Below are 27,974 nucleotides of genomic sequence, written 5' to 3'. Positions count from 1 at the left end.
TATATTTTGATATGTATTTTATTGAAATTTATGTCAATTAGTCCAATATACTAATATATATATATATATATATATATATATATATATATATATATATATATATATATATATATATATATATATATATATATATATATATGTCGTACCTAGTAGCCAGAACTCACTTCTCAGCCTACTATTCAAGGCCCGATTTGCCTAATAAGCCAAGTATTCCTGAATTAATATATTTACTATAATTTTTTTCTTATGAAATGATAAAGCAACCCTTTTCTCTATGTATGAGGTCAATTTTTTTTTATTTGAGTTAAAATTAACGTAGATATATGACCGAACCTAACCAACCCTACCTAACCTAACCTAACCTATATTTATAGGCAAGGTTAGGTTAGGTAGCCAAAAAAAGCTAGGTTAGGTTAGGTTAGGTAGGTTAGGTAGACGAAAAAACATTAATTCATGAAAACTTGGCTTATTAGGCAAATCGGGCCTTGAATAGTAGGCTGAGAAGTGCGTTCTGGCTATTAGGTACGACATATATATATATATATATATATATATATATATATATATATATATATATATATATATATATATACATATATATATATATATATATGTATATATATATATATATATATATATATATATATATAAATATATATATATATATATATATATATATATATATATATATATATATATATATATATATATATATATATATATATATATATATATATATATATATGTGTGTGTGTATATTTTGGTAGCAGTCTTTCCTGTAGACATATATTATTAAATATGACCGAAAAAGTAAGATTAATAATTCTAACACGAATTTTCTCGATCTTTCTTACGTTTCTTTTCACTGTTGATGGTAATTCAAAGATCAATTCTCCAAAATTCATTTTTATTTCTAGTCTGACGCGACACTTGAGTGAGCGTTTCGTAAAACTTATTACATTTTCAAAGACTTTAGTTTACACAAACACACTCAACTTTAACTGAATAGAACTTAAACATCTTTCGAGTTTTTATACCTACATTTGGGTGAAGTGACATGTTACAATAGTTTTGGATGAGGTGAAAATAAACTTTTAACACAAGACACAACACGAAACAATGAAATACAAACAGGTATTAAAAGTAGGTAACTGCAGAAGGCCTATTTTTATTGGCCCGTATTTCTTGATGCTTCTATATTAGAGCGGAGTCTTGAAGTGGGTTATAGTGAAGAGAATATAGTTGTGCATTAATTGGCTGTTGATTGCTGGTATTGACTTCTTGATGTGTAGTGCCTCGCAGACGTCGAGCCGCCTGCTATCGCCGTATCTATCGATGATTTCTGTGTTGTTTGCTAAGATTTCTCTGGTGATGGTTTGGTTGTGGGAAGAGGCTATATGTTCCTTAATGGAGCCCTGTTGCTTATGCATCGTTAAACGCCTGGAAAGAGATGTTGTTGTCTTGCCTACATACTGAGTTTTTTGAGGCTTACAATCCCCAAGAGAGCATTTGAAGGCATAGACGACGTTGGTCTCTTTTTAAAACGTTCTGCTTTGAGTCTGGAGAGTTTCTCATGAGTAGGCTGGCCGTTTTTTTGGTTTTATAGTAAATTGTCAGTTGTATCTTCTGATTTTTGTCTGTAGGGATTACGTTTCTACTGACAATATCTTTCAGGACCCTTTCCTCCGTTTTATGGGCTGTGGAAAAGAAGTTCCTGTAAAATAGTTTAATAGGGGGTATAGGTATTGTGTTAGTTGTCTCTTCAGAGGTTGCATGGCGTTTCACTTTCCTTCTTATGATGTCTTCCACGAAACCATTGGAGAAGCCGTTGTTGACTAGGACCTGCCTTACCCTACAGAGTTCTTCATCGACTTGCTTCCATTCTGAGCTGTGGCTGAGGGCACGGTCGACATAAGCGTTAACGACACTCCTCTTGTATCTGTCCGGGCAGTAACTGTTGGCATTCAGGCACATTCCTATGTTGGTTATAACAAACAACCATTCCTAACGAACATAGGAATGTGCCTGAATGCCAACAGTGACTGCCCGGACAGGTACAAGAGGAGTGTTGTTAACGCTTATGTCGACCTCTACCTTATGTACCACCTCTAGCTGGAAGAGAGGGGGACCCATAGCCTCGGAGGAAACCACGCATAACGCATTAGAGGGAATGTTTAGATGCCCTCCAATACAGTTTCTGTGTGCTTTTCTCCTACCACCCCTTCCTTTTTTATTTTTTGTGCTTTATTATGTATTTGATGGTTACAAGATATACATGGGTTGATACAAAAATAATAATGCAAAAAGGTGCTTAAAGGTTATGGATCTCTTGAAAAACACGACAATGGGAAACATTGATGAATGTCACAGACGGGTTCGATCATTGTTGCAAGTCAAACACTTCTTCGAATTCCTCTGAAGTTGGACTAGTGCCCCAGACACAACAGGCATTTCCCCTCTGAATCGCAACACTGAGGCGCTGGAACAAGAAACTTTTTGCTCTCTGGTCTTTTGTAGCGCTGATCAATTTGTCCCCCAATTCCTTCAGGAACTTCAATGCATATTTTCCCCACGAACCGAGGGTCTCCAAGCCGATCAGAACAAAGCTGTAGCAGTGTACCAGACCTCTATATTTAATAATTTTCTGCGATTCCCTGAAAGAAGCAGCACCACCGCTTTCACGTGTGCTGTAGTGGAGGTAGGTACTGGCCAGTGTGGCAGCGCACGTGTAGTCCCATACCACTTGCTTACCATCCTTTCAAGGTAGCAAGGTGACCCCATCTGGGCGCTTCTGAGGGTCGTTAGGTCTGGATAAGTGTGGTTCTCTTTGTGCCGGGCAGCGGGCTGTGGCGAAGCTCCTCTTGATGATGTCGTTGACTTCTTCATGTCTTGCAATTTTACCCTGTGATTTACGACATACCAGACCATGACGACCATATTGGTCTGCCATCGCAGTTGCATCGCGGCAAGGCGAAGGGCAACTCCAATGCGGAGAGCGTCATGACTGAGTGTGTTCCCAGGGCTGCATTGGGCACAGCACACAAAAAATCACCGGCGTGGGGTGCTGTTACCGCTAGGAGGCGGGCTTCGTTTTCAGCATCAGCGTTGTCAATCATTGCTGTGACAGTCTTTTCCATTATGGGGCTATCCCAGTGGGCCTGCTTGTGGTCTTTTGGGACTTGTGGTCAGGGTTGAGGGTGTGCAATGGTGTCCCATTGTCTGGCTGCTTCGATGAACGTTTGATCATGAGTTCCCGCTGTCTCTCTCATACGCTCTGGTAGGATCTGCCCTACCAATTCGTTGGCTGCTGTACATGAGGATAAGAATGCTGGAAGTGCTACCTCAGTTGTCTTTCGTGTACCTATCCCTCCATATCTCACTGGTAGTGTTGCTTGGTCCCACTGACTGTCATCTAAATCTAGGTTGAGTGCCTTCCTGAATATTGACCTGAGGAGCTCATCATATTGATTTAGAAGTGGGTTGCCAAAAGTGGGTGCACACGTTAAGAAGTATGTTAGCCTGGGCAAGGTAAGGCACTTTGTGAGAAGGTAGAGGGCATCGTGGGAGTCCAAGTCCCCTATTCTCGTTTCCATCCTCTTTAGGTCTCTAAACTTTTCGTCAAGGACTGCAGCAGTGGCATTGTGGCCCAGAGGTGCTCCAAGTAGTGTGCTGTCGGTGGGTTTAATGACTGAGGCTTCTGGTAAAACTGATTTCACTGCTCTAATAATTACTTCACTGGATGCAATAATTTCGCACTTGGAGGGGTTAAGAACGAGACCCATGGACTCCCCCCGTGTCTTCACCAGCTGTAGGTCTTCCAGCAGGGAATCTTGTGTGCCTGCCAGAGTGCCATCATCCAGGAACCAGATGTTGAGCTCACTGGACAGTCTGGTTGTAATTTCTCGAACCGCTATGCAAAAGAGGAAGGGTGCAAGTGGGTCTCCCTGTTGAATTCCCTCTGCTGAGGTGACTTCATGTTTGCCAAACAGGAGGGTTGAGTCTTTGCTGTAGCCTGCTGACTCAAACGGGAGAATGCTTGGGCAATGTTCCTGGACTGCAGTGAGGATTGCTTCCCTTTTGACCGAGTTGAAAGCGTTTTTAAAATCTAATTTTACTACTGCCTGGTCTTCAGTAAGAGAGCTAATGTAGGCTCGTGCAGCATGGGCCGCTGCTTCACAGCCTTGGGGGACTCCAAACCCCAGCTGGTTGGGTTGCAGCATGGTGGCTGCTTCCATTCGGATACTTCTGACAGCAGCCCTTGCAACTAGGCAGCGAAGGGTATTACCAACGGCAATGGGTCTGATCCCTCCCCCCTTCTTTTTCAGGGCACATAGGGATGCACCAAAGAAGAATGGTTTGATTTCATCAGGGATTAACCCGGCGAGGCAGTTGTTGACAAACGTTGTGATTTCTGTCAGGAGCGCTTCTGCAGTTGGGCCAAGAACAGGGTTCACCATTTCCTTCACATGTTGAGGTCTTACCCCTGTGTAGCCTCCTGAGGAGCCCGGGGGAAATGAAACGATAGCTTTATAAACCTCTGACTCCCAGAGGACGAGAGGTTTCTGGTTAGGGGGGACCCTGACCTGTGGGGGAGGTCCACCAACGGCCCTGAGGGGGTGTTTTTCTCTCAGTGCTTGGGCTGTGGTTTCATCCCTGGGCAAAATTTTGTCCTCACTTGTGATCAACCTGAGTGCCCCGACTGTATTGCCCTCTTCAATTTTCTTGCTGACTTGGGTACCTAATTTTCTGTTGTCGCTGATTGTCGTACTTGGTCTGCCTCGGCGGTGTTTGGTGTGTTTGGGGAGGCGGACTAGGTTGTCAGCCCTAGGAAAATCCCTAATTGCTTTATTGACGGATGAGGCCAGTGTCTTGCCTCCTCTGTCTGGTACACCTAAGCATGCGTATATATATATATATATATATATATATATATATATATATATATATATATATATATATATATATATATATATATATATATATATATATATATATATATATATCAATTACAATGTCTGACGGTGGAAATCAGATGCTTGGGGTTAGCCTTTCCCAAATTATCACAGTAGTTTCTCTTGGGGTACATATCAAACATGATCGGGTCGAGGCTGGCTTTCCTGGAGAGGGTTTCAGGAGTTTTTCTACTCCCTGAGCCAGGTATGAGGCCAGGCCCGATTTGTGATAACTTGGTCCAACAGGTTGTTGCTAGAAGCTTCCCGCAGGCCCACATATTCATTACAATCCTCTTGGTCCGGCACTTCTTGCATGAAAATTGTCTAAGTACATCTTGAAGACATCCATCTTTGTTCAGGCAATATTTATAATACTTGCTGGGAGGGTATTGAACAGCTGTGGCCCCTGATGTTCAGTGTTCTCTGATTGTGTCTATTACACCTCTACTCCTCACAGGTTCTGTTCTGCTTTTCCTTCCGTATCTTTCGCTTCAGTATGTTGTTATTCAACTGTGCAAATTTGGGACCTGGCCTTCTAATATCTTCCATGTATATATTACTTCATATGTTTCTCATCTCCTGTCCAGAGAGTACATTTTGAGAGCTTAGAAACAGTCCCAATACTTTAGGTACTGTATCGTTTCTATTCGTGTCGAATAGGTTCTCTGTAATCCCTCTAATTCAGCAATTTCTCCTTTTCTGAAATGGGAATTGAGTACCGAGCAATACTCAAGACGGGACAGCACCACTGATTTAAATAGTATTAACATTGCTATGGGGTCTCTAGATCTGGACATTCTCATAATTTATCCTATCATTTTCCTGGCCGCCGCTATATTTGCTCAGCTATGTTCACTAAATGTCAGGTCGTCAGACATAATAATTTCCAGATCTTTTCCATTTCGCTTTCCTCTATGAGTAGATCTGATTGTGTCTTGTACCCTGTGTTTCGTTTAAGTTCTTCGTTTCCACCAAACCTAAGTATCTGGAACTTATCACCGTTGCAAGCTGCAGTATTAAAATTTATGAAATTTTTTGTAATAATAGGTATTTGTATGGTCAGCACAGTAACCGGACCAGACAATGTGAGGTAGTCATTGCGCGAATTCGCCTTGGGTATAGACACATCTGGCAGGTTAGTGAGGCTGAGCCACTACTCAGATTGTAAACTCTGTGATAAATCTTTAATGCATTTACTAGAACACTATTTTGTTGAATATGAAACCGTAAAAGACTTTAGACCTCCTGTCCTATTGTACCACCAACTGTATAACTATTTTATTGACTCAGGTGTTCTGGACGACATCCTAACAATTCAACATTCAACATTCATGTCAAGGGATTCAACATTCGTTGAATCCCTTGACAAAGTCCGTGTATGCAACAACTGAATTTGGTTTTTCTTCTAAGGCTTCTGTGATTTTGTCGTAGTGATTCAGTAACTGTGACTATCAGGATCTTCCCGCTCTAAATCCATGTTGTCCTGGGTTGTGAAGTTCATTGTTTTCCATAAAACTGGAAATTTTATTCCTAATCACTCTTTTTAAAAAACTTTATTATGTGTGATGTTAGTGCAACTGGTCTATAATTTTTTAGCAAAGTTTAACTACCTCCCTTGTGCAGAGGAGCTATATCTGCAGATTTAAGTGCTGCTGGTGCCCCTGTATACAGGCTCTTTCTCTATATTACACTAAGTGCTCGCACTATTGGTAATTTACATTTCTTTATGAATATCTAATTCCACGAGTCAGGACAAGAGGCTGAGTGCCATTCAACTTTCATGTTGTTTATTGGGGTGCTAAACATAACCTTTTGCTGGCCTTTTAGGATTTCACTAATTTCTTTGTTGTCCTATGTGTACGAACCTTCAGTTGTAATTAAAGGTCCAATACTGGTGGAGTTTTTTTAATTTGATTTTTCCCATGTAAAAAAATATTCTGGCTTTTTCTTTATCTCTTATATAGCTTTCTGTTCCAATTCCATTTCTTCAGACTCGTATGATCGCTTTAGTGTCTGCTCCATTTCATCGATCGCCCTGATTAGATTTTTTTCCTCTCGTGTGATAGTTGTGTCTGTTTAAGTATTTTTTTATTTTTTTTCTCCTTCTCTTGTACAATCGTCTGCGTTCTCTTTCTAGAATGGTCCTCTTTCTGACCCTCCTCACAGACACATGCTTCAGCAGATCTTGTATGCTTCTGCTGTCAGTTGAGCTATTCCCTGAGTGATAGCTTTGTCGCTTAAGACTGTCTTCCATTGATAGTTTGCAATTTTTATTTATTTATTTATATAATTTTCCCAGTTGATCCTATTGTTGGAAATGCATTGATTGAATAATCATTATTTCTCAATTGTTGATCCTCTTTTGAACTACAATGAGCTTGTGGTCTGAATATGTAGTATCTGAGATTGTAATGTCTGTGATTAGTTCTTCACTGTTTGTGAAGATTAGGTTAATCGTGATTTCGTTCCTTGTTGGTTCTGTAATTTGTTGGCTGAGTGAGAATTTGTCACAGAATCTCATTAGTTCTCTGACTTGTGATTGATTATTTCCAAGTTGGTTCTCTGCTTTAATATTATTGTTTGCCATTCTCCATCTTAAACATGGTAGTCTGAAGTTTCCAAGGAAGATAATATATAGTACTGGGTTTGCTAGGTTATCAAGGATATTCTCTATTTTGTGCATCTGCTCTGTGAATTCCTTACCTGTTGCATCTGGCAGTTTGTATTAGAATAATAATGAGATATATTTTTTCTACCTTGATTCCAAGTACCTCTACCACCTCATTGGTTAAGTTCAGGAGTTCTGTGTATGCCATTTCCTCTTTATTATACAGACCTACTCCTCCATTTGACCTAGTTCCTCTATCACAGCTACATATATTATAATTTGAGATCCAGCTTTAACTATCGCTGTGATGTTTCGTATAAGTTTCCGTGAATGCCCCAAATATTGCATTCGATTCTAATAGAAGGTCATTTATGAAAACTTTATTTCTTGATTTTGACTTAGGCCTTGTATGTTTGCAAATGTGAAGGATTTTCCATATTGTGTGTCATTTCTGGAGAGTTTTGATAGTTCTCCCTCTCCATCCTGATCCAGGATGTGCTGGTTCATCCAGTTTTGGTAGTGGTACCGCGCTGTAGAGTGCAGTAGTTTCTGTGGGATTCGGGGGGGGGGGAGAGTGTAGTATAAGTGGGCCTGATGACGAATTGTAGTCCAGAACTGTGCCTTTCTCCTTTCCAATCTCCTTCTGCAATGTTTCTGTCTGTCTGTTTCTCTCCCTTGTATGTTTTCACAGCACCGCTCCTGTGCCAGGTAAGCTACGGGCTCACCATAGCCCGTACTACTTGGAACTTTTTCCGAGTAGCTGAATCTATAACAACAACATCTGTTTCTGCCTATTTCTAAAAAAAACTTGCAGAGTTATTATAATGGAACTCCTCTCGTCTATAGCGCCGTGTACCTCTCACGTGAAAATCTGGACATTGAAGGTTGTATAATTTTTCTTGTTAATTGTAAGGTTGCATAGTTTAGGGTAGAAGTATCTGTACTCTGTCCCAAAATGACATGTACAACTCCCCCACATGTTTCCACTTTTTTCGTAGATGCATGAATGTGCATTTTGTGCCTTTGAGCCTATATTTGCACATTCAATTTTGCATAATATATGCAAATATTTTCATTTGGGATTTCTTTCCGGTTGTTTATACCTGTGGAGCATTGGCACCTCTGTTTCGTGGTCATCTGTGTTTTTGTAACTATTTTTGTCATTTCTGCATTTTTTTCAATATTACTCTCATTATTCATGTTACCAGTTGGCTCTTCAATATTCCCGTTGGTGTTGTGTACCTTGATGCAATGTCCTTCCACATTGCTATTGTGGCTCTCAAAACTACCAGTTCCCGGTTTCCAGTTCCTGACAAACATGACACTAGTGAAACGAGTACATCCTGGCGAACAATCAAACATGAACCTCCTGACAACTCTGGGACAACCATAGAAACGTTCTGAAAACTAAATTAATAAAATTTTTCCTTCTATCCATATAGTAAAAAATATGCACTGATGTTCAAAAAAATATAAACGGAATTCTACCTATCATACTTTGGCAGTAATATGCAAATACGTGTTCATGGCATCATCAATACCAGGTACACAACCGCTATATTCTCCCTTCCTTCAATACCTTCCTTCCCACTGTCTCCTACGTTAGTCAGTCGTATGTCCTGAACATGTCCACGCTGGTAGTGAGGAATACTGACACCAGCTGAATCATGATGTGTGATGCATCTGCACATGTGATACATACTGATATGTGATACATATGCACATATAATACTTAGTGATATGTGATACATATGCACGCACGATGCATACTGATATGTAATACATGCTGATATGCACATACTAATATGTGATACATGCTGATATGCACATACTAATATGTGATACATGCTGATATTCACATACTAATATGTGATACATATGTACCTACTGATATTTGATACATGCTGATATATAATGCTTCTCATTACATACTGACACAGGGTATATATTCACACATAACAAATAATGACAAGTAATACTGACAAGCATACTCCATCTTAATACATGTGACACATGCTACAAACTGACCCGTGATACTCACACACGCGATACATACTGACAGACATGATATAAACTGTCACACATGATATTGACAAACATGATCCATACTGATATATGCTACACATACTGACACAATACATACTGATCCGTTATACATATTCAGACTCGTGAGACATACTGATCCGTGACACATATTCTCCCTCGTGAGACATACTGATCCGTGACACATATTCTCCCTCGTGATACATACTGATCCGTGACACACATTCTCCCCCGTGATACATACTGATCCGTGACACATATTCTCCCCCGTGATACATACTGATCCGTGACACATATTCTCCCCCGTGATACATACTGATCCGTGACACATATTCTCCCTCGTGATACATACTGATCCGTGACACACATTCTCCCTCGTGATACATACTGATCCGTGACACACATTCTCCCCCGTGATACATACTGATCCGTGACACACATTCTCCCCCGTGATACATACTGATCCGTGACACACATTCTCCCTCGTGATACATACTGATCCGTGACACACATTCTCCCCCGTGATACATACTGATCCGTGACACACATTCTCCCCCGTGATACATACTGATCCGTGACACATATTCTCCCCCGTGATACATACTGATCCGTGACACACATTCTCCCCCGTGATACATACTGATCCGTGACACACATTCTCCCCCGTGATACATACTGATCCGTGACACACATTCTCCCCCGTGATACATACTGACAAACATGATGCTGGAATAATATTAATTTCGAAATAATATCCATTTAAGGTCAAATTTCAAACAATAAAATATAGTATAATTTTTTATCTTATGTACTAGGATTACAATGTTCAATTAGATATTAAATGATTCAGAATACTAATGATTCAGAACACTAATGATTCAGAATACTAATGATTCAGAACACTAATGATTCAGAATACTAATGATTCAGAACACTAATGATTCAGAATACTAATGATTCAGAACACTAATGATTCAGAATACTAATGATTCAGAACACTAATGATTCAGAATACTAATGATTCAGAACACTAATGATTCAGAATACTAATGATTCAGAACACTAATGATTCAGAATACTAATGATTCAGAATACTAATGATTCAGAACACTAATGATTCAGAATACTAATGATTCAGAACACTAATGATTCAGAATACTAATGATTCAGAACACTAATGATTCAGAATACTAATGATTCAGAATACTAATGATTCAGAATACTAATGATTCAGAATACTAATGATTCAGAACACTAATGATTCAGAATACTAATGATTCAGAATACTAATGATTCAGAACACTAATGATTCAGAATACTAATGATTCAGAATACTAATGATTCAGAATACTAATGATTCAGAATACTAATGATTCAGAATACTAATGATTCAGAATACTAATGATTCAGAATACTAATGATTCAGAATACTAATGATTCAGAATACTAATGATTCAGAATATTAAATGATTCAGAACACTAATGATTCAGAATACTAATGATTCAGAATACTAATAATTCAGAATACTAATGATTCAGAATACTAATGATTCAGAACACTAATGATTCAGAATACTAATGATTCAGAATACTAATAATTCAGAACACTAATGATTCAGAATACTAATGATTCAGAACACTAATGATTCAGAATACTAATGATTCAGAATACTAATAATTCAGAATACTAATGATTCAGAATACTAATAATTCAGAATACTAATAATTCAGAATACTAACGATTCAGAATACTAATGATTCAGAACACTAATAATTCAGAACACTAATGATTCAGAATACTAATGATTCAGAACACTAATAATTCAGAATACTAATAATTCAGAATACTAATAATTCAGAATACCAATGATTCAGAATACAAAAAATAAGTTTTGTGAAGATATGTTCCAAAATGTTGTCATTCGAAAGAGGAAGTGTAATGTTGAATATATGTTGGTTTTGGCTTCACCTGTGAGCCAGAAAGAAATGAAACTGAAAGATCTCTAAATGCAAGATTTACAATTTGGTAATGAGCCATGGCAATTAGAATTTTATCAGTATTCAGAGAACATCCCGAAATCATGCACATTAATCATGCTGAGACCTCGACTGATGCATTGAAGTTGAATTGAACTCGTTATGATCAGAAGGAACTCTTCCATCACATGGGTTTGCGCCTCCAGCTCTTCCTGGAGCCTCTTTCAAGTTGCGTGCATAATTGGCAGAGATAAAAAGCCCCAGACAACTGGAGAAAGCCTTGTGAAGCCCTGAGCCCTGGGCTAAAAGCACATTGAGAGAGGACGCCTCTAAGCTGTTGAGTCAGGCGTCCTTGTCCAACAACAATGTACACCAAATAATTAAAGGCATGAGTGTGAAAACATTAATAGAAGTTAGCTAGATTTAAAAAAAAGAATCCTACGAAAATCAGTATTTTGCGTGATGAACCATCAGACGTACTAGACAAATATAAAAAATTGTCGTACTAGAAAATGGTAGCGACTCGCGAAAATGGCGTACTGTTCCGTTTTCTGTTTTGGGTCCTCTGGTGGGTTAGGATAAGGGCACTTTAGTTCAACAGTTTCTTGATGTTGGGGAACCTTAGGCGACCGGGCTGATTTGAGGACATGCATCGGCTTTTTCTTAACATTCTGAGATGATATTGGCGCGAAACATTGTGGAACTGTTCCACCCAGAGGTACGTTAGCTGCCTTGTGGCAGCATGTTCGCATGTGCAGTGGAACGTCTGCTTGAAATGATCCAAATCTTGAAGCATCAACAATTCCCTTCACAAATTATTTGGAAGATAAGCATTTTATTGAAGCCTGTGATATTTGGCCAATATTTTTAGTCTCGACAATAGAAACATGTCGAGGCAGGTAAAGGATGAGTATATTGTAAGTCAGGAAGAAGGGGGGGGGAGGCACTTACAGCATATATATAGCAATTACTAACCTAGTGAGGCGGTTTTGAGAGCAGAAACATGGCGAACTTTCCAAGCCTTGACGATATCCTAAGCGGAGATGGTGAAACATTCCCACCTGTAATGCTTCAAGAAATCAACTATTTAAAAGACTAAAGTACAAATTTTAAAGGCTACTTCTCAGATATTAATAATCTTGGCTTGAAATCTGTTTGGATCATGAACCCTTTCACATTTGATATATCTTCGGTTACTGACAACGTTTTAACAAAGGATGATTTCATTAATTTCCCCAAAAAGACGCAAGAAAGAAAGCATGATTTCGAAGAGTCTGGGCTGGACGTGAAGCAATTTTGGTGTGAGCAGATTGCATCTAACTCGAGTTAGACGACAAGAACAATGCATATTTAGGTTCTATTCAAAACTCCTTATCTCTCTTCAACAGCATTCTCTGCATTATTACAACTGAACTCAAAGTGTAGTAATTAACTTGATGTAGCTGACGGGTTGTGGGGAGTACTGTCACTGTATCGATGGGTTGTGGGGAGTACTGTCACTGTATCGATGGGTTGTGAGGAGTACTGTCACTGTACCGACGGGTTGTGGGGAGTACTGTCACTGTACCGACGGGTTGTGGGGAGTACTGTCACTGTACCGACGGGTTGTGGGGAGTACTGTCACTGTACCGACGGGTTGTGGGGAGTACTGTCACTGTACCGACGGGTTGTGGGGAGTACTGTCACTGTACCGACGGGTTGTGGGGAGTACTGTCACTGTACCGATGGGTTGTGAGGAGTACTGTCACTGTACCGACGGGTTGTGGGGAGTACTGTCACTGTACCGATGGGTTGTGGGGAGTATTGTCACTGTACCGACGGGTTGTGGGGAGTACTGTCACTGTACCGACGGGTTGTGGGGAGTACTGTCACTGTACCGACGGGTTGTGGGGAGTACTGTCACTGTACCGACGGGTTGTGGGGAGTACTGTCACTGTACCGACGGGTTGTGGGGAGTACTGTCACTGTACCGACGGGTTGTGGGGAGTACTGTCACTGTACCGACGGGTTGTGGGGAGTACTGTCACTGTACCGACGGGTTGTGGGGAGTATTGTCACTGTACCGACGGGTTGTGGGGAGTACTGTCACTGTACCGACGGGTTGTGGGGAGTATTGTCACTGTACCGACGGGTTGTGGGGAGTACTGTCACTGTACCGACGGGTTGTGGGGAGTACTGTCACTGTACCGACGGGTTGTGGGGAGTACTGTCACTGTACCGACGGGTTGTGAGGAGTACTGTCACTGTACCGACGGGTTGTGGGGAGTACTGTCACTGTACCGACGGGTTGTGGGGAGTACTGTCACTGTACCGATGGGTTGTGGGGAGTATTGTCACTGTACCGACGGGTTGTGGGGAGTACTGTCACTGTACCGACGGGTTGTGGGGAGTACTGTCACTGTACCGACGGGTTGTGGGGAGTACTGTCACTGTACCGACGGGTTGTGGGGAGTACTGTCACTGTACCGACGGGTTGTGGTTCCTCAGATACCGAATTGAACTGATGATGATGGTAACTTCGACAATGGGGACGAGGGTTTGGGGACATATTGGGTAATCCATTAAGGCCTAAAGCCATTAAAAGAAGGTTAAGAGCCATTCTCTAGAAGACTTATCACTTGTAAAATATTGGCGATGAAACTTTGGAAAAAAACCATAACGGACTATTTAGACATTATCCAATACGTAATTGAGCAGTTAAGATTCCTTGAATGTAGTTTCTATAGTTACCGTTGTATGGGACAGGAAGCCTGTACCTTATATCTTGTCGAGATCTTGCTAGGTGTAACTACTGACCATTCAAAGAATGTCACCCATAGTATTTGCCAAACCTCCTGGTAGCTACTTTACTGCTAGCTGAAGTGAAGCATCAGATGAAAGGAAACATTCTTAACCGTTTGTGTCTCGCCCGAGATTTGAATACGGGTACTTCGATTACGAGCCAAGGCCGGGACATGGATGGGTTTAGAGTGTTTTCCCGGACTGGCGGAAAGCTATTGATGTAGTATTTACGGTCTGTTCGTAAGGCTGGAGACTCAAGCTCGTACAACAACGCACATTGTACCTGTAATACAGAGTTAGATTACTACGGAGTTACCTGCTTGAGTGTTTCAAGTGTTGGTTTGACGTATATAATTGTTTTTAACGTGTATATAAATAGGAGCTGCTCGAAATGGACCAATAGCTTTTTCAATAGTTGCCTTCATGCTTATTGCTTTATGCAATTGTGTAATAGGTGGAATCAGGTTGAAGGGGGTGTAATAGGTGGTAAATCAGAAAGTTTAGTACAGAGTCCCTTTCTGTTTCTGTTTCTGGAATCCATACCTAGTTAAACACAAGACAAAGTTAGAGAAGATTCAGAGGTATGCCACCAGACTCGTCCCGGGACTGAGAGGTATGTGCTACGAGGAAAGATTACGAGAGCTAAACCTCACGTCCCTGTAAGACATAAGAGTTAGGGGAGACATGATCACCACTTACAAAATCAAAATTCTCAGAGGAATTGACAGAGTGGACACAGACAAATCATTTAGCACGAGTGGAACACGAACAAGGGGACACGGGTGGAAACCTAGTGCCCAAATGAGCCACAGGGACGTTAGAAAGAATTTTTTCAGTGTCAGAGTAGTTAACGAATGTAATGCATTAGGCAGTGATGTGGTGGAGGCTGACTCCATACACAGTTTCATATGTAGATTTAATAGACCCCAATAGGTTACAGAATCTGCACACCAGTTGATTGACAATTGAGAGGCGGGCCAAAGAGCCGAAGCTCAACCCCTGCAAGCACAACTAGGTGAGTACATCTATGTGAGTACACACTAAATTATCGACAAACCACACCTGAGAGTACTTGTGGCAAGTGACCAAGTTCCAAGTGGTCCACAAGACGTCCCTAGACCAGCCGGGATAGACAGATATCATGTCGAGATCTTGCTAGGTGTACCTACTGTGAGGCGAGGATGCATGACGTCACACCCCTACCACGAGGGGGGGGAGGGGGTGGTGGGGCAGGGATGATTGTACTGGTGAGGACTGTGAAGCAGGAGAGGGTGGGGGTGGGGGGGGGAGTGTCGTCAGCATGTAAGTGGTCAAGGATTTCTTGATAGCCAATGATTTGTAAATGGTTATATATATATAAGTGGACGAGCAGGAGGAGTGAGCCTTTGAGTCAGGTAGAGATGGAAGGGCTTCAGCATCTGGGGGGTGGAGCATCTGGGAGGTGGAGCATCTGGGAGGTGGAGCATCTGGGAGGTGGAGCATCTGGGAGGTGGAGCATCTGGGAGGTGGAGCATCTGGGAGGTGGAGCATCTGGGAGGCTGAGCATCTGGGAGGTGGAGCATCTGGGAGGTGGAGCATTTGGGAGGCAAAGAATCTGGGAGGTGGAGCATCTGGGAGTGGAGCATCTGGGAGGTGGAGCATCTGGGAGACTGAGCATCTGGGAGGTGGAGCATCTCGGAGGTGGAGCATCTGGGAGGTGGAGCATCTGGGAGGTGGAGCATCTGGGAGGTGGAGCATCTGGGAGGTGGAGCATCTGGGAGGTGGAGCATCAGAGAGGTGGAGCATCTCGGAGGTGGAGCATTTGGGAGGCAAAGCATCTGGGAGGTGGAGCATCTGGGAGGTGGAGCATCTGGGAGGTGGAGCATTTGGGAGGTAGAGCATCTGGGTGGGCTGAGCATCTGGGACGCTGAGCATCTGGGAGATTGAGCATCTGGGAGGTGGAGCATTTGGGAGGTGGAGCATCTGGGAGGTGGAGCATCTGGGAGGTGGAGCATCTGGGAGGTGGAGCATCTGGGAGGCTGAGCATCTGGGAGATGGAGCATCTGGGAGGTAGAGCATCTGGGAGGCTGAGCATCTGGGAGGTGGAGCATTTGGGAGGTGGAACATCTGAAAGGTGGAGCATCTGGGAGGTGGAGCATCTAGGAGGTGGAGCATCTGGGAGGTGGAGCATCTGGGAGGTGGACCATCTGAGATTTGGAGCATCCCTGGGAGTTGGAGCATCTGGGAGGTGGAGCATCTGGGAGGCTGAGCATCTGAGAGGCTGAGCATCTGGGAGGCTGAGCATCTAGGAGGTGGAGCATCTGGGAGGCTGAGTATCTGGGAGGCGGAACATCTGGAAGGATCAGCATCTGGGGGGGGTGGAGCATCTGGGAGGTGGAACATCTGGGGGGTGGAGCATCTGGGAGGTGGAGCATCAGGTAGGTGGAGCATCTGAGGGGTGGAGCATCTGGGAGGTGGAGCATGTGGGAGGTGGAGCATCTGGGAGGCTGAGAATCTGGGAGGTGGAGCATCTGGGAGGTGGAGCATCTAGGAGGTGGAGCATCTGGGAGGTGGAGCATCTGGGAGGTGGAACATCTGGGAGGTGGAGCATCTGGGAGGTTGAGCAACTGGGAGACTGAGCATCTGGGAGGAGGAGCATTTAGGAGGTGGAACATCTGAGAGGTGGAGCATCTGGGAGGTGGAGCATCTGGGAGGTGGAGTATCAGGGAGGTGGAGCATCTGGGAGGTGGAGCATCCGAGATTTGGAGCATCTGGGAGTTGGAGCATCTGGGAGGTGGAGCATCTGGGAGGCTGAGCATCTGGGAGACTGAGCATCTGGGAGGTGGAGCATCTGGGAGGTGGAGCATCTGGGAGGTGGAGCATCTGGAAGGTGGAGCATCTGGGAGGTGGAGCATCTGGGAGGTAGAGCATCTGGGAGGTGGAGCATCTGGGAGGTGGAGCATCTGGGAGGTAGAGCATCTGGGAGGCTGAGCATATGGGAGGTGGAGCATCTGGGAGGCTGAGCATCTGGGAGGCTGAGCATCTGGGAGGCTGAGCATCTGGGAGGCTGAGCATCTGGGAGGCTGAGCATCTGGGAGGTGGAGCATCTGGGAGGTGGAGCATCTGGGAGGTGCAGCATCTGGGAGGTGGAGCATCTGGGAGGTGGAGCATCTGGGAGGTAGAGCATCTGGGAGGTGGAGCATCTGGGAGGTGGAGCATCTGGGAGGTGGAACATCTGGGAGGTGGAGCATCTGGGAGGTGGAGCAACTGGGAGACTGGGCATCTGGGAGGTGGAGCATTTGGGAGGTGGAACATCTGAGAGGTGGAGCATCTGGGAGGTGGAGTATCAGGGAGGTGGAGCATCTGGGAGGTGGAGCATCCGAGCTTTGGAGCATCTGGGAGTTGGAGCATCTGGGAGGTGGAGCATCTGAGAGGCTGAGCATCTGGGAGGTGGAGCATCTGGGAGGTGGAGCATCTGGGAGGTGGAGCATCTGGAAGGTGCAGCATCTGGGAGGTGGAGCATCTGGGAGGTAGAGCATCTGGGAGGCGGAGCATCTGGGAGGTGGAGCATCTGGGAGGTAGAGCATCTGGTAGGCTGAGCATCTGGGAGGTGGAGCATCTGGGAGGCTGAGCATCTGGGAGGCTGAGCATCTGGGAGGCTGAGCATCTGGGAGGCTGAGCATCTGGGAGGCTGAGCATCTGGGAGGTGGAGCATCTGGGAGGTGCAGCATCTGGGAGGTGCAGCATCTGGGAGGTGGAGCATCTGGGAGGTGGAGCATCTGGGAGGTAAAGCATCAGGGAGGTGGAGCATCTGGGAGGTGGAGCATCTGGGAGGTGGAGCATCTGGGAAGCTGAGCATCTGGGAGGCTGAGCATCTGGGAGGCTGAGCATCTGGGAGGCTGAGCATCTGGGAGGCTGAGCATCTGGGAGGCTGAGCATCTGGGAGGTGGAGCATCTGGGAGGTAAAGCATCTGGGAGGTGGAGCATCTGGGAGGTGGAGCATCTGGGAGGTGGAGCATCTGGGAGGTAGAGCATCTGGGAGGCTGAGCATCTGGGAGGTGGAGCATCTGGGAGGTGGAGCATCTGGGAAGCTGAGCATCTGGGAGGTGGAGCATCTGGGAGGCTGAGCATCTGGGAGGCTGAGCATCTGGGAGGTGGAGCATCTGGGAGATGGAGCATCTGGGAGGTGGAGCATCTGGGAAGTAGAGCATCTGGGAGTTGGAGCATCTGGGAGTTGGAGCATATGGGCCGCTGAACATCTGGGAGGCTGAGCATCTGGGAGGTGGAGCATCTGGGAGGTGGAGCATATGGGAGTTGGAGCATCTGGGCCGCTGAGCATCTGGGAGGCTGAGCATTTAGGAGGTGGAGCATCTGGGAGGTGGAGCATCTGGGAGGTGGAGCATCTGGGAGGTGGAGCATCTGGGAGGTGGAGCATCTGGGAGGTGGTGCTTCTGGGAGGCTGAGCATCTGGGAGGTGGAGCATCTAGGAGGTGGAGCATCTGGGCCGCTGAGCATCTGGGAGGCTGAGCATCTAGGAGGTGGAGCATATGGGAATTGGAGCATCTGGGCCGCTGAGCATCTGGGAAGCTGAGCATCTAGGAGGTGGAGCATCTGGGAGGTGGAGCATCTGGGAGGTGGAGCATCTGGGAGGTGGAGCATCTGGGAGGTGGAGCATCTGGGAGGTGGAGCATCTGGGAGGTGGAGCATCTTGGAGGTGGAGCATCTGGGAGGTGGAGCATCTGGGAGGTGGAGCATCTGGGAGGTGGAGCATCTGGGAGGTGCTGCATCTGGGAGGTGGAGCATCTGGGAGGTGGAGCATCTGCGAGGCTGAGCATCTGGGAGGTGGAGCATCTGGGAGGTGGAGCATTTGGGAGGCAAAGAATCTGGGAGGTGGAGCATCTGGGAGTGGAGCATCTGGGAGGTGGAGCATCTGGGAGGCTGAGCATCTGGGAGGTGGAGCATCTGGGAGGTGGAGCATCTGGGAGGCTGAGCATCTGGGAGGTGGAGCATCTGGGAGGTGGAGCATCTGGGAGGCTGAGTACCTGGGAGGTGGAGCATCTGGAGGGAGGAGCATCTGGAAGGGTGGAGCATCTGGGAGGTGGAACATCTGAGGGTGGAGCATCTGGTAGGTGGAGCCTCTGGGGGGGTGGAGCATCTGGGAGGTGGAGCATGTGGGAGGTAGAGCATCTGGTAGGTGGAGCATTTGGTAGGCTGAACATCTTGGAGGTGGAGCATCTGGGAGGCTGAGCATCTGGAAGGTGGAGCATCTGGGGGTGGAGCATCTGGGAGGTGGAGCATCTGGGAGGCTGAGCATTTAGAAGGTGGAGCATCTAGGGGGTGGAGCATCTGGAAGGTGGAGCATTTGGGAGGCTGAACACCTGGGAGTTGGAGCATCTGGGAGGCTGAGCATCTGGAAGGTGGAGCATCTGGAAGGGGGAGCATCTGGGGGTGGAGCATCTGGGAGGTGGAGCATCTGGGAGTTGGAGCATCTGGAAGGTGGAGCATTTGGGAGGCTGAACATCTGGGAGGTGGAGCATCTGGGAGGTGGAGCATCTGGGAGGCTGAGCATCTAGGAGGTGGAGCATCTGGGAAGTGGAGAATCTGGGAGTTGGAGCATCTGGGCCGCTGAGCATCTGGGAGGCTGAGCATCTAGGAGGTGGAGCATCTGGGAGGTGGAGCATCTGGGAGTTGGATCATCTGGGCCGCTGAGCATCTAGGAGGCTGAGCATCTAGGAGGTGGAGCACCTAGGAGGCTGAGCATCTTGGAGGTGGAGCATCTGGGAGGTGGAGCATCTGGGAGGTGGACCATCTGGGTGTTGGAGCATCTTGGCCGCTGAGCATCTAGGAGGCTGAGCATCTAGGAGGTGGAGCACCTAGGAGGCTGAGCATCTTGGAGGTGGAGCATCTGGGAGGTGGAGCATCTGGGAGGTGGAGCATTTGGGAGGCTGAGCATCTAGGAGGTGGAGCATCTGGGAGGTGGAGCATCTGGGAGGCTGAACATCTAGAAGGTGGAGCATCTGGGAGGTGGAGCATCTGGGAGGTGGAGTATCTGGGAGGTGGAGCATCTGGGAGGCTGAGTACTGGAAGGTGGAGCATCTGGGTGGTGGAGCATCTTGGAGATGGAGCATCTGGGAGGCTGAGCATCTGAGAGGTGGAGCATCTGGGAGGTGGAGCATCTGGGAGGTGGAGCATCTGAGATTTGGATAATCTGGGAGGTGGAGCATCTGGGAGGCTGAGCATCTGGGAGGCTGAGCATCTTGGAGGTGGAGCATCTGGGAGGCTGAGCATCTGGAAGGCTGAGCATCTGGGAGGCTGACTATCTGGGAGGTGGAGCATCTGGAAGGTGGAGCATCTAGGGGGTGGAGCATCTGGGAGGTGGAGCATCTGGTAGGTGGAGCATCTGGGAGGCTGAGCATTTGGGAGGTGGTGCATCTGGGAGGTGGAGCATCTGGGAGGTGGAGCATCTGGGAGGCTGAGCATCTGGAAGGTGGAGCATCTGGGAGGTAGAGCATCTGGGAGGTGGAGCATCTGGAAGGTGGAGCATTTGGGAGGTGGAGCATCTGGGAGGCTGAGCATCTGGAAGGTGGAGCATCTGGGAGGTGGAGCATCTGGGAGGTGGAGCATCTGGGGGTGGAGCATCTGGGAGGTGGTGCATCTGGGAGGTTGAGCATCTGGGGGGTGGAGCATCTGGGAGGTGGAGCAGCTGGGAGGTGGAGCATCTTGGGGGTAGAGCATCTGGGAGGTGGAGCATCTGGGAGGTGGAGCATCTGGGAGGTGGAGCGTCTGGGAGGTGGATCATGTCGGAAGCGGAGGATACCGGCAGTAAGGAGATTGTTCCTTGATGGTGTTCTTTGAGTTATTATACTCCCCAAGTCCGGCCCGAGGCCAGGCTTGACTTGTGAGAGTTTGGTCCACTAGGTTGTTGCTTGAAGCGCCCCGCAGGCTCACCTATCAACCACAGCCCGGTTGGTCCGGCACTCCTTGGAGTAAACAATCTAGTTTTCTCTTAAAGATGTCCACAGTTGTTCTGGCAATATTTCTTATACTTGCTTGGAGGGTGATGAACAACCGTGGACCTCTGAAGTTTATACAGTGTTCTCTGATTGTGCCTATGGCACCCCTGCTCTTCACTGGTTCTCTTCTGCATTTTTATCCATATCATTCACTCCAGTATATTGTTATTTTACTGTGTAGATTTGGGACCTGGCCTCCAGTATCTTCCACGTGTATATTATTTGATATCTCTGTTGTCTCCTTTCAAGTGAGTGCATTTGGAGAGCTTTGAGACGATCTTGATAAATTAGGTGGTTTATCGCGTCTATGTATGCCGTATATGTTCTCTGTACTCCCTCTATTTAAACATTGTCTAGTGCTCTGAAGGGGAAGTGAGTACTGAGCAGTATTCGAGACGGGATTTGATGATGTAGCAGTAGCAGCAAGGAAAAGAAAAGCAGGGGGTGGAGGGCATGGGGGGGGGGGTTATCACCGTAGAGGAGAGGGGGGCGCTGATGGGCAAGGGGGGTTATCACCGTAGAGGAGAGGGGGGCGCTGATGGGCAAGGGGGTTATCACCGTAGAGGAGAGGGGGGCGCTGATGGGCAAGGGGGGTTATCACCGTAGAGGAGAGGGTGGCGCTGATGGGCAAGGGGGTTATCACCGTAGAGGAGAGGGGGGGCTCTGATGGGCAAGGGGGGTTATCACCGTAGAGGAGAGGGGGGGCGCTGATGGGCAAGGGGGTTATCACCGTAGAGGAGAGGGGGGCGCTGATGGGCAAGAGGGGTTATCACCGTAGAGGAGAGGGGGGCGCTGATGGGCAAGGGGGGTTATCACCGTAGAGGAGAGGGGGGCGCTGATGGGCAAGGGGGGTTATCACCGTAGAGGAGAGGGGGGGCGCTGATGGGCAAGGGGGTTATCACCGTAGAGGAGAGGGGGGCTCTGATGGGCAAGGGGGGTTATCACCGTAGAGGAGAGGGGGGGCGCTGATGGGCAAGGGAGGTTATCACCGTAGAGGAGAGGGGGGCGCTGATGGGCAAGGGGGGTTATCACCGTAGAGGAGAGGGGGGCACTGATGGGCAAGGGGGGTTATCACCGTAGAAGAGAGGGGGGCGCTGATGGGCAAGGGGGGTTATCACCGTAGAGGAGAGGGGGGGGCGCTGATGGGCAAGGGGGTTATCACCGTAGAGGAGAGGGGGGGCTCTGATGGGCAAGGGGGGTTATCACCGTAGAGGAGAGGGGGGGGCGCTGATTGGCAAGGGAGGTTATCACCGTAGAGGAGAGGGGGGCGCTGATGGGCAAGGGGGGTCATCACCGTAGAGGAGAGGGGGGCGCTGATGGGCAAGGGGGGGTTATCACCGTAGAGGAGAGGGGGGGGCGCTGATGGGCAAGGGGGGTTATCACCGTAGAGGAGAGGGGGGCGCTGATGGGCAAGGGGGGGTTATCACCGTAGAGGAGAGGGGGGCGCTGATGGGCAAGGGGGGTTATCACCGTAGAGGAGAGGGGGGGGGGGGCGCTGATCGGGGCTACCTCTTTCATTTCCTTAAGATTCTAACGTCTAAGTTCTTCTGTTTCTTATTTTTATTTATCAGGATATCAATATTATAAAGAAAAGCTTTAATTTGGATATCTTAAAGCATAAAGAGAGAATAGACTGAAGCCTAAATGTCAAGAACGTAGCTTAAGGAAAAAATGTCTGATAAGTGTACTCTTTTCTGACGAAAATTACTTCTCTTTTATATTGTCCCCGATTGGAAGCCTTAAAACTGATATAGAGAGAAATTTAGTATTAGATTGCTTTCTATTTATACAACATTTATTGTTTGTCATGTACGTAAGGTAATATATAAAGAAATCATGCGCTCGCGCCCCCCCCCCTCTAAATTTTATTTTTTTATCTATCTATTTAGATAAAATTATACCTCCTCATTTTAAGAAATTTTATCACTATCTATATAATATGTTCCTCCCCCCCCCCCACCCGTAAGGAAAAAGGGAAACACATTTTTAGAAGAAACTCCTCAACTTTACAGTGAAAATGTAATATGTTAACACCTTGAAAACAAATTAGAGTGCACCACCATTATTAAGGACGCAACTAGACGCAAACCGTCGCTTTCTAATTAAAGCTGGTCGAACCGACACCTTATGAGTGTAAATCATAGATCCTAATTGACTACAACTCTACTCACTCCGTTCAAGGGAGGTTATCGGTGTAGTGGAGGAGGAGGGGGCGCTGATGGGCAAGGGGGGTTATCACCGTAGAGGAGGAGGGGGCGCTGATGGGCAAGGGGGGTTATCACTGTAGAGGAGGAGGGGGCACTGATGGGCAAGGGGGGTTATCACTGTAGAGGAGGAGGGGGCACTGATGGGCAAGGGGGGTTATCACTGTAGAGGAGGAGGGGGGCACTGATGGGCAGGGGGGGTTATCACTGTAGAGGAGGAGGGGGCGCTGATGGGCAAGGGGGGTTATCACTGTAGAGGAAGGGAGTGCTAATGGGCAAGGGGGGTTATCACCGTAGAGGATGAGGGGGCGCTGATGGGCAAGGGGGGTTATCACCGTAGAGGATGAGGGGGCGCTGATGGGCAAGGGGGGTTATCACCGTAGAGGATGAGGGGGCGCTGATGGGCAAGGGGGGTTATCACCGTAGAGGATGAGGGGGCGCTGATGGGCAAGGGGGGTTATCACCGTAGAGGAGAGGGCGCTGATGGGCAAGGGGGGTTATCACAGTAGAGGAGAGGGCGCTGATGGGCAAGGAGAGTTATCACCGTAGAGGATGAGGGGACGCTGATGGGCAAGGGGGGTTATCACCGTAGAGGATGAGGGGGCGCTGATGGGCAAGGGGGGTTATCACCGTAGAGGATGAGGGGGCGCTGATGGGCAAGGGGGGTTATCACCGTAGAGGAGAGGGCGCTGATGGGCAAGGGGGGTTATCACAGTAGAGGAGAGGGCGCTGATGTGTAAGGGGGGTTATCACAGTAGAGGAGGGGGGCGCTGATGGGCAAGGGGGGGTTATCACAGTAGAGGAGAGGGCGCTGATGGGTAAGGGGGGTTATCACAGTAGAGGAGGGGGGACGCTGATGGGCAAGGGGGGTTATCACAGTAGAGGAGGGGGGACGCTGATGGGCAAGGGGGGTTATCACAGTAGAGGAGGGGGGACGCTGATGAGCAGGGGGGGTTATCACAGTAGAGGAGGGGGGACGCTGATGAGCAGGGGGGGTTATCACAGTAGAGGAGGGGGGGGCGCTGATGGGCAAGGGGGGTTATCACAGTAGAGGAGGAGGGCGCTGATGGGCAAGGGGGGTTATCACAGTAGAGGAGGGGGGCGGTGATGGGCAAGGGGGGTTATCACAGTAGAGGAGGGGGGACGCTGATGAGCAGGTGGGGTTATCACAGTAGAGGAGGGGGGACGCTGATGAGCAGGGGGGGTTATCACAGTAGAGGAGGGGGGGCGCTGATGGGCAAGGGGGGTTATCACAGTAGAGGAGGGGGGGCGCTGATGGGTAAGGGGGGGGGGGTTATCACAGTAGAGGCGAGGGCGCTGATGGGTAAGGGGGGGTTATCACAGTAGAGGAGGGGGGACGCTGATGGGCAAGGGGGGTTATCACAGTAGAGGAGGGGGGCGGTGATGGACACAAAGAAAATATGAAGAGAGACAGCAGAGAGGATTTGAAGGCTCAGAACCGACCTTGGTCACTCGAGAAGTAAGATATCAGTCAATCATCACTGGAGCTGGATGACGTAATGTGAGCGCCTGTGGGCCGGGAGGGCTCGCAACACCTCACTTGACGGCCAATCAGTGTCGCCTTTTAAACGTGTGGCCAAGTCTGTGGTAGAGAGAGAGTTTACGGGCTATTCATGCCCGTGCCACCTCTTGGGTGGCTTAATCTTTATCAATCAATCTGTGGTAGAAAATAATAATAATAAAAACAATCAGTGTCGCCAACCCAAACGGCCAGTTAACGCTCCATGGAAACTCCGCAATCGTTATTAGAAAGATTGTGGCGCCAGTAGGGGATGTTTTAGGTGATGGAGTCAGTCTACCAAGTTGCGTAAACATCTACCAAGACTCCAAGAGGGAAGTCTTGGTAGCTGTTTACACTAGGCTGAAGTTTTCAGGATGATAATCCTCAAACACTTGGGTAATAGTGACTTCGTTGACAGTGTGTGGTGGAGCTGTGATGGCCTTTGTTGAGGCAGGAGGACTGTCTGTAGGTAGAGGATGTGTTCGCTAGTTACTGGAGCGTTTGTTGCTGCTTTGTGTTGCAGGAGTTGCAGTTCCACCTCCGATATGTGCAATGTAGAGTGAACGAGTGGTCTTATTGCCGAGTCAAATGAGTATTAAGGTCTTAAAAAGGAGATCTCTGAAAGTATCTTAGCATCGTGGCATATTGATGCATTTGCATCAATATTTTGATGCAAAGGCAAAAGAAGCCTGTCTTGGACCTTTAGTGGAGGTCATTGGCAACGCATCTGTGTTTTACTACAGTTTAATGCATGTCACGGAGTTCCCCTCACCACCCTCTGGTGGCGGGGATGTCACGGAGTTCCCCTCACCACCCTCTGGTGGCGGGGATGTCACGGAGTTCCCCTCACCACACTCTGGTGGCGGGGATGTCACAGAGTTCCTCTCACCACACTCTGGTGGCGGGGATGTCACGAAGTTCCCCTCACCACACTCTGGTGGCGGGGATGTCAGAGTTCCCCTCACCACCATCTGGTGGCGGGGATGTCACGGAGTTCCCCTCACCACCCTCTGGTGGCGGGGATGTCTCAGCTTAGCCAGGAATTGTGGTTTTCGGCCAATACCAGTACAGTTTCGGCCTCGCTGTACTGTCAGTCGCTTTAATGCAGATTATACGTCGGAGGTGGTCCATTTTCTGATGATATGTTATATATGAGTGTATGATGTATTTGTAAATGTTGGATGTTAATTCTTGGACCCGCCTCTAGACGTTTATATAGTAGTTTCGTTACTACGAACCCAATTCAAAACAGACGTATTTTGAAAGGTGTAAGAAAAGAAAACGGGCTTGTAGGGTTTCAGCTCCTGTCCTCCGCTTTAGTTCGCTCGTGTATTTTCGCTACTGTCAGCCCAATTTTCCAAAAATTTAAACCCATCGTATTTCAAATGCATTATGAATAACTAAGAGTTACCAAGTTTCAGCTCCTGTACTCCTCCTCAGTTCACTCGTGTAATTTCGTTATTAACAGTTAAATTTTCCTGAAATTTCCTGAAACATATTAAGAACAAATAAGATAGTTACCGAATTTCAGCTAATAGCCAGTAGCTGCCTCTTGTTATAAGTCCTAGTTCGTCTCTATAGTTTCGTACACTTAAACATAATTCCTTGTATATCTTTTATACATTTTATGCAAGCAGATCAACATTCAAACATTCTCTCCCTTCCCCCTTTTCCCTCTCCTCCCCTCCCACTTCCCTCCAATGACCCCACCTACTGTAGAGTTCCCTCCACGTCTCTCCCCCTCCACCACTCTCACTACCTCCCTCCTCCACTTGCTTCCACCCCCACGTGCGCGCTGCCAGTCGTCTAAATAATAATATAAGTCGTCTAACTCCTGCTCCACTCGCTCCCCGCCCCTCCACTCCTCTCCCCCTGTCCCCCACGTTCACTATCCACCTCCTCCACCTGCCTCCACCTTAAGCACGCCACCCCCGCCTCCACCCACCCATCACTCCCCTCCCCCAGCTCCTCCCACACACCAAAATCTTAATTCTCAGCTTTTACCGGGTGGATTTTAATTTGTTTTCACTTCTCTCTCTTATTTACTGTGTTATAAAGAGTTATAATTATGTTATTATTTTTACCCGTTCTACATCTATTTTATGTTCTGTTATTATCTGTTCCATGGAACAATGTTTCTTGTGAACCAGCTTGTGAACCAGCTTGTGAACCGAGCATCTCACCGCTAATCATTTTATCCTCTCTCATGAGGTTATCTTAAGATGATTTCGGGGCTTAGCGTCCCCGCGGCCCGGTCTTTGACCAGGCCTCCTTTTTGTTACTCACCTCCAAGAAGCAGTCCGTAGCAGTTGTCTAACTCCCAGGTACCTATTTACTGTTAGGTAACAGGGCAATCAGGGTGAAAGAAACTCTGCCCATTTGTTTCCGCCTCCACCGGGGATCGAACCCGGAACCTCAGGACTACGAATCCGACGTGCTGTCCACTCAGCTGTCAGGACCCTAACTTGTAGTTTTACCTGTATTTTGTCAATACTCAAGTGTATATGTGCACAACTTCTCTATGACAAATAATGTTCTCCGCATGTTATCTGTGTTCTCCGCATGTTATCTGTGTTCTCCGCATGTTATCTGTGTTCTTCGTATGTTCTAGGAATGTTTACAGTAAGTTCTCTGCACATTTTGTTATGCGTTCTAACATTTTTTCTTTGGTCTTTGCATGTTCTTATATGTTCTTTGCACACTCTTCGCTTGTTTCCTATGCTCTCTCCATGTTATCCGAATGTACTTTTCATGTTCTCCACATGTTATTTGCATGTTCTTACATTTTTTCCAATTGTACTTTGCATACTCTTCGCATGTTCTCCGAATGTTCACAGCATGTTTTCTTATGTTCGGAGCATGTTCTCTGCTTGTTCTCTATGTTCTTTGCACATC

General features: G+C 46.8%; 3 protein-coding genes across 3 annotated transcripts; all 3 read right to left on the bottom strand.

Moving 5' to 3' along the window:
- Positions 1-14,449: 14,449 nt before the first annotated feature.
- Positions 14,450-16,887, bottom strand: LOC138359744 (proline-rich protein 36-like). The gene is made up of 2 exons (XM_069319398.1): positions 15,745-16,887; positions 14,450-14,644 (listed from the first exon to the last, which is right to left on the bottom strand). The coding sequence occupies exons 1-2, from the start codon at positions 16,885-16,887 to the stop codon at positions 14,450-14,452; spliced, it is 1,338 nt and encodes a 445-aa protein (XP_069175499.1).
- Positions 16,888-19,989, bottom strand: LOC138359743 (mucin-4-like). The gene has a single exon (XM_069319391.1). It carries the CDS (start codon positions 19,987-19,989, stop codon positions 16,888-16,890), a length of 3,102 nt encoding a protein of 1,033 aa, XP_069175492.1.
- Positions 19,990-20,181: 192 nt separating this feature from the next.
- On the bottom strand, positions 20,182-21,075 carry LOC138359742 (uncharacterized). Its single transcript, XM_069319387.1, has one exon. It carries the CDS (start codon positions 21,073-21,075, stop codon positions 20,182-20,184), a length of 894 nt encoding a protein of 297 aa, XP_069175488.1.
- Between the last annotated feature and the right edge of the window lie 6,899 nt (positions 21,076-27,974).

This window comes from Procambarus clarkii, chromosome 8, assembly GCF_040958095.1.
Source record: "Procambarus clarkii isolate CNS0578487 chromosome 8, FALCON_Pclarkii_2.0, whole genome shotgun sequence".
NCBI lineage: Eukaryota > Metazoa > Arthropoda > Malacostraca > Decapoda > Cambaridae > Procambarus > Procambarus clarkii.
This window is presented reverse-complemented; position numbering and strand designations above follow the sequence as displayed.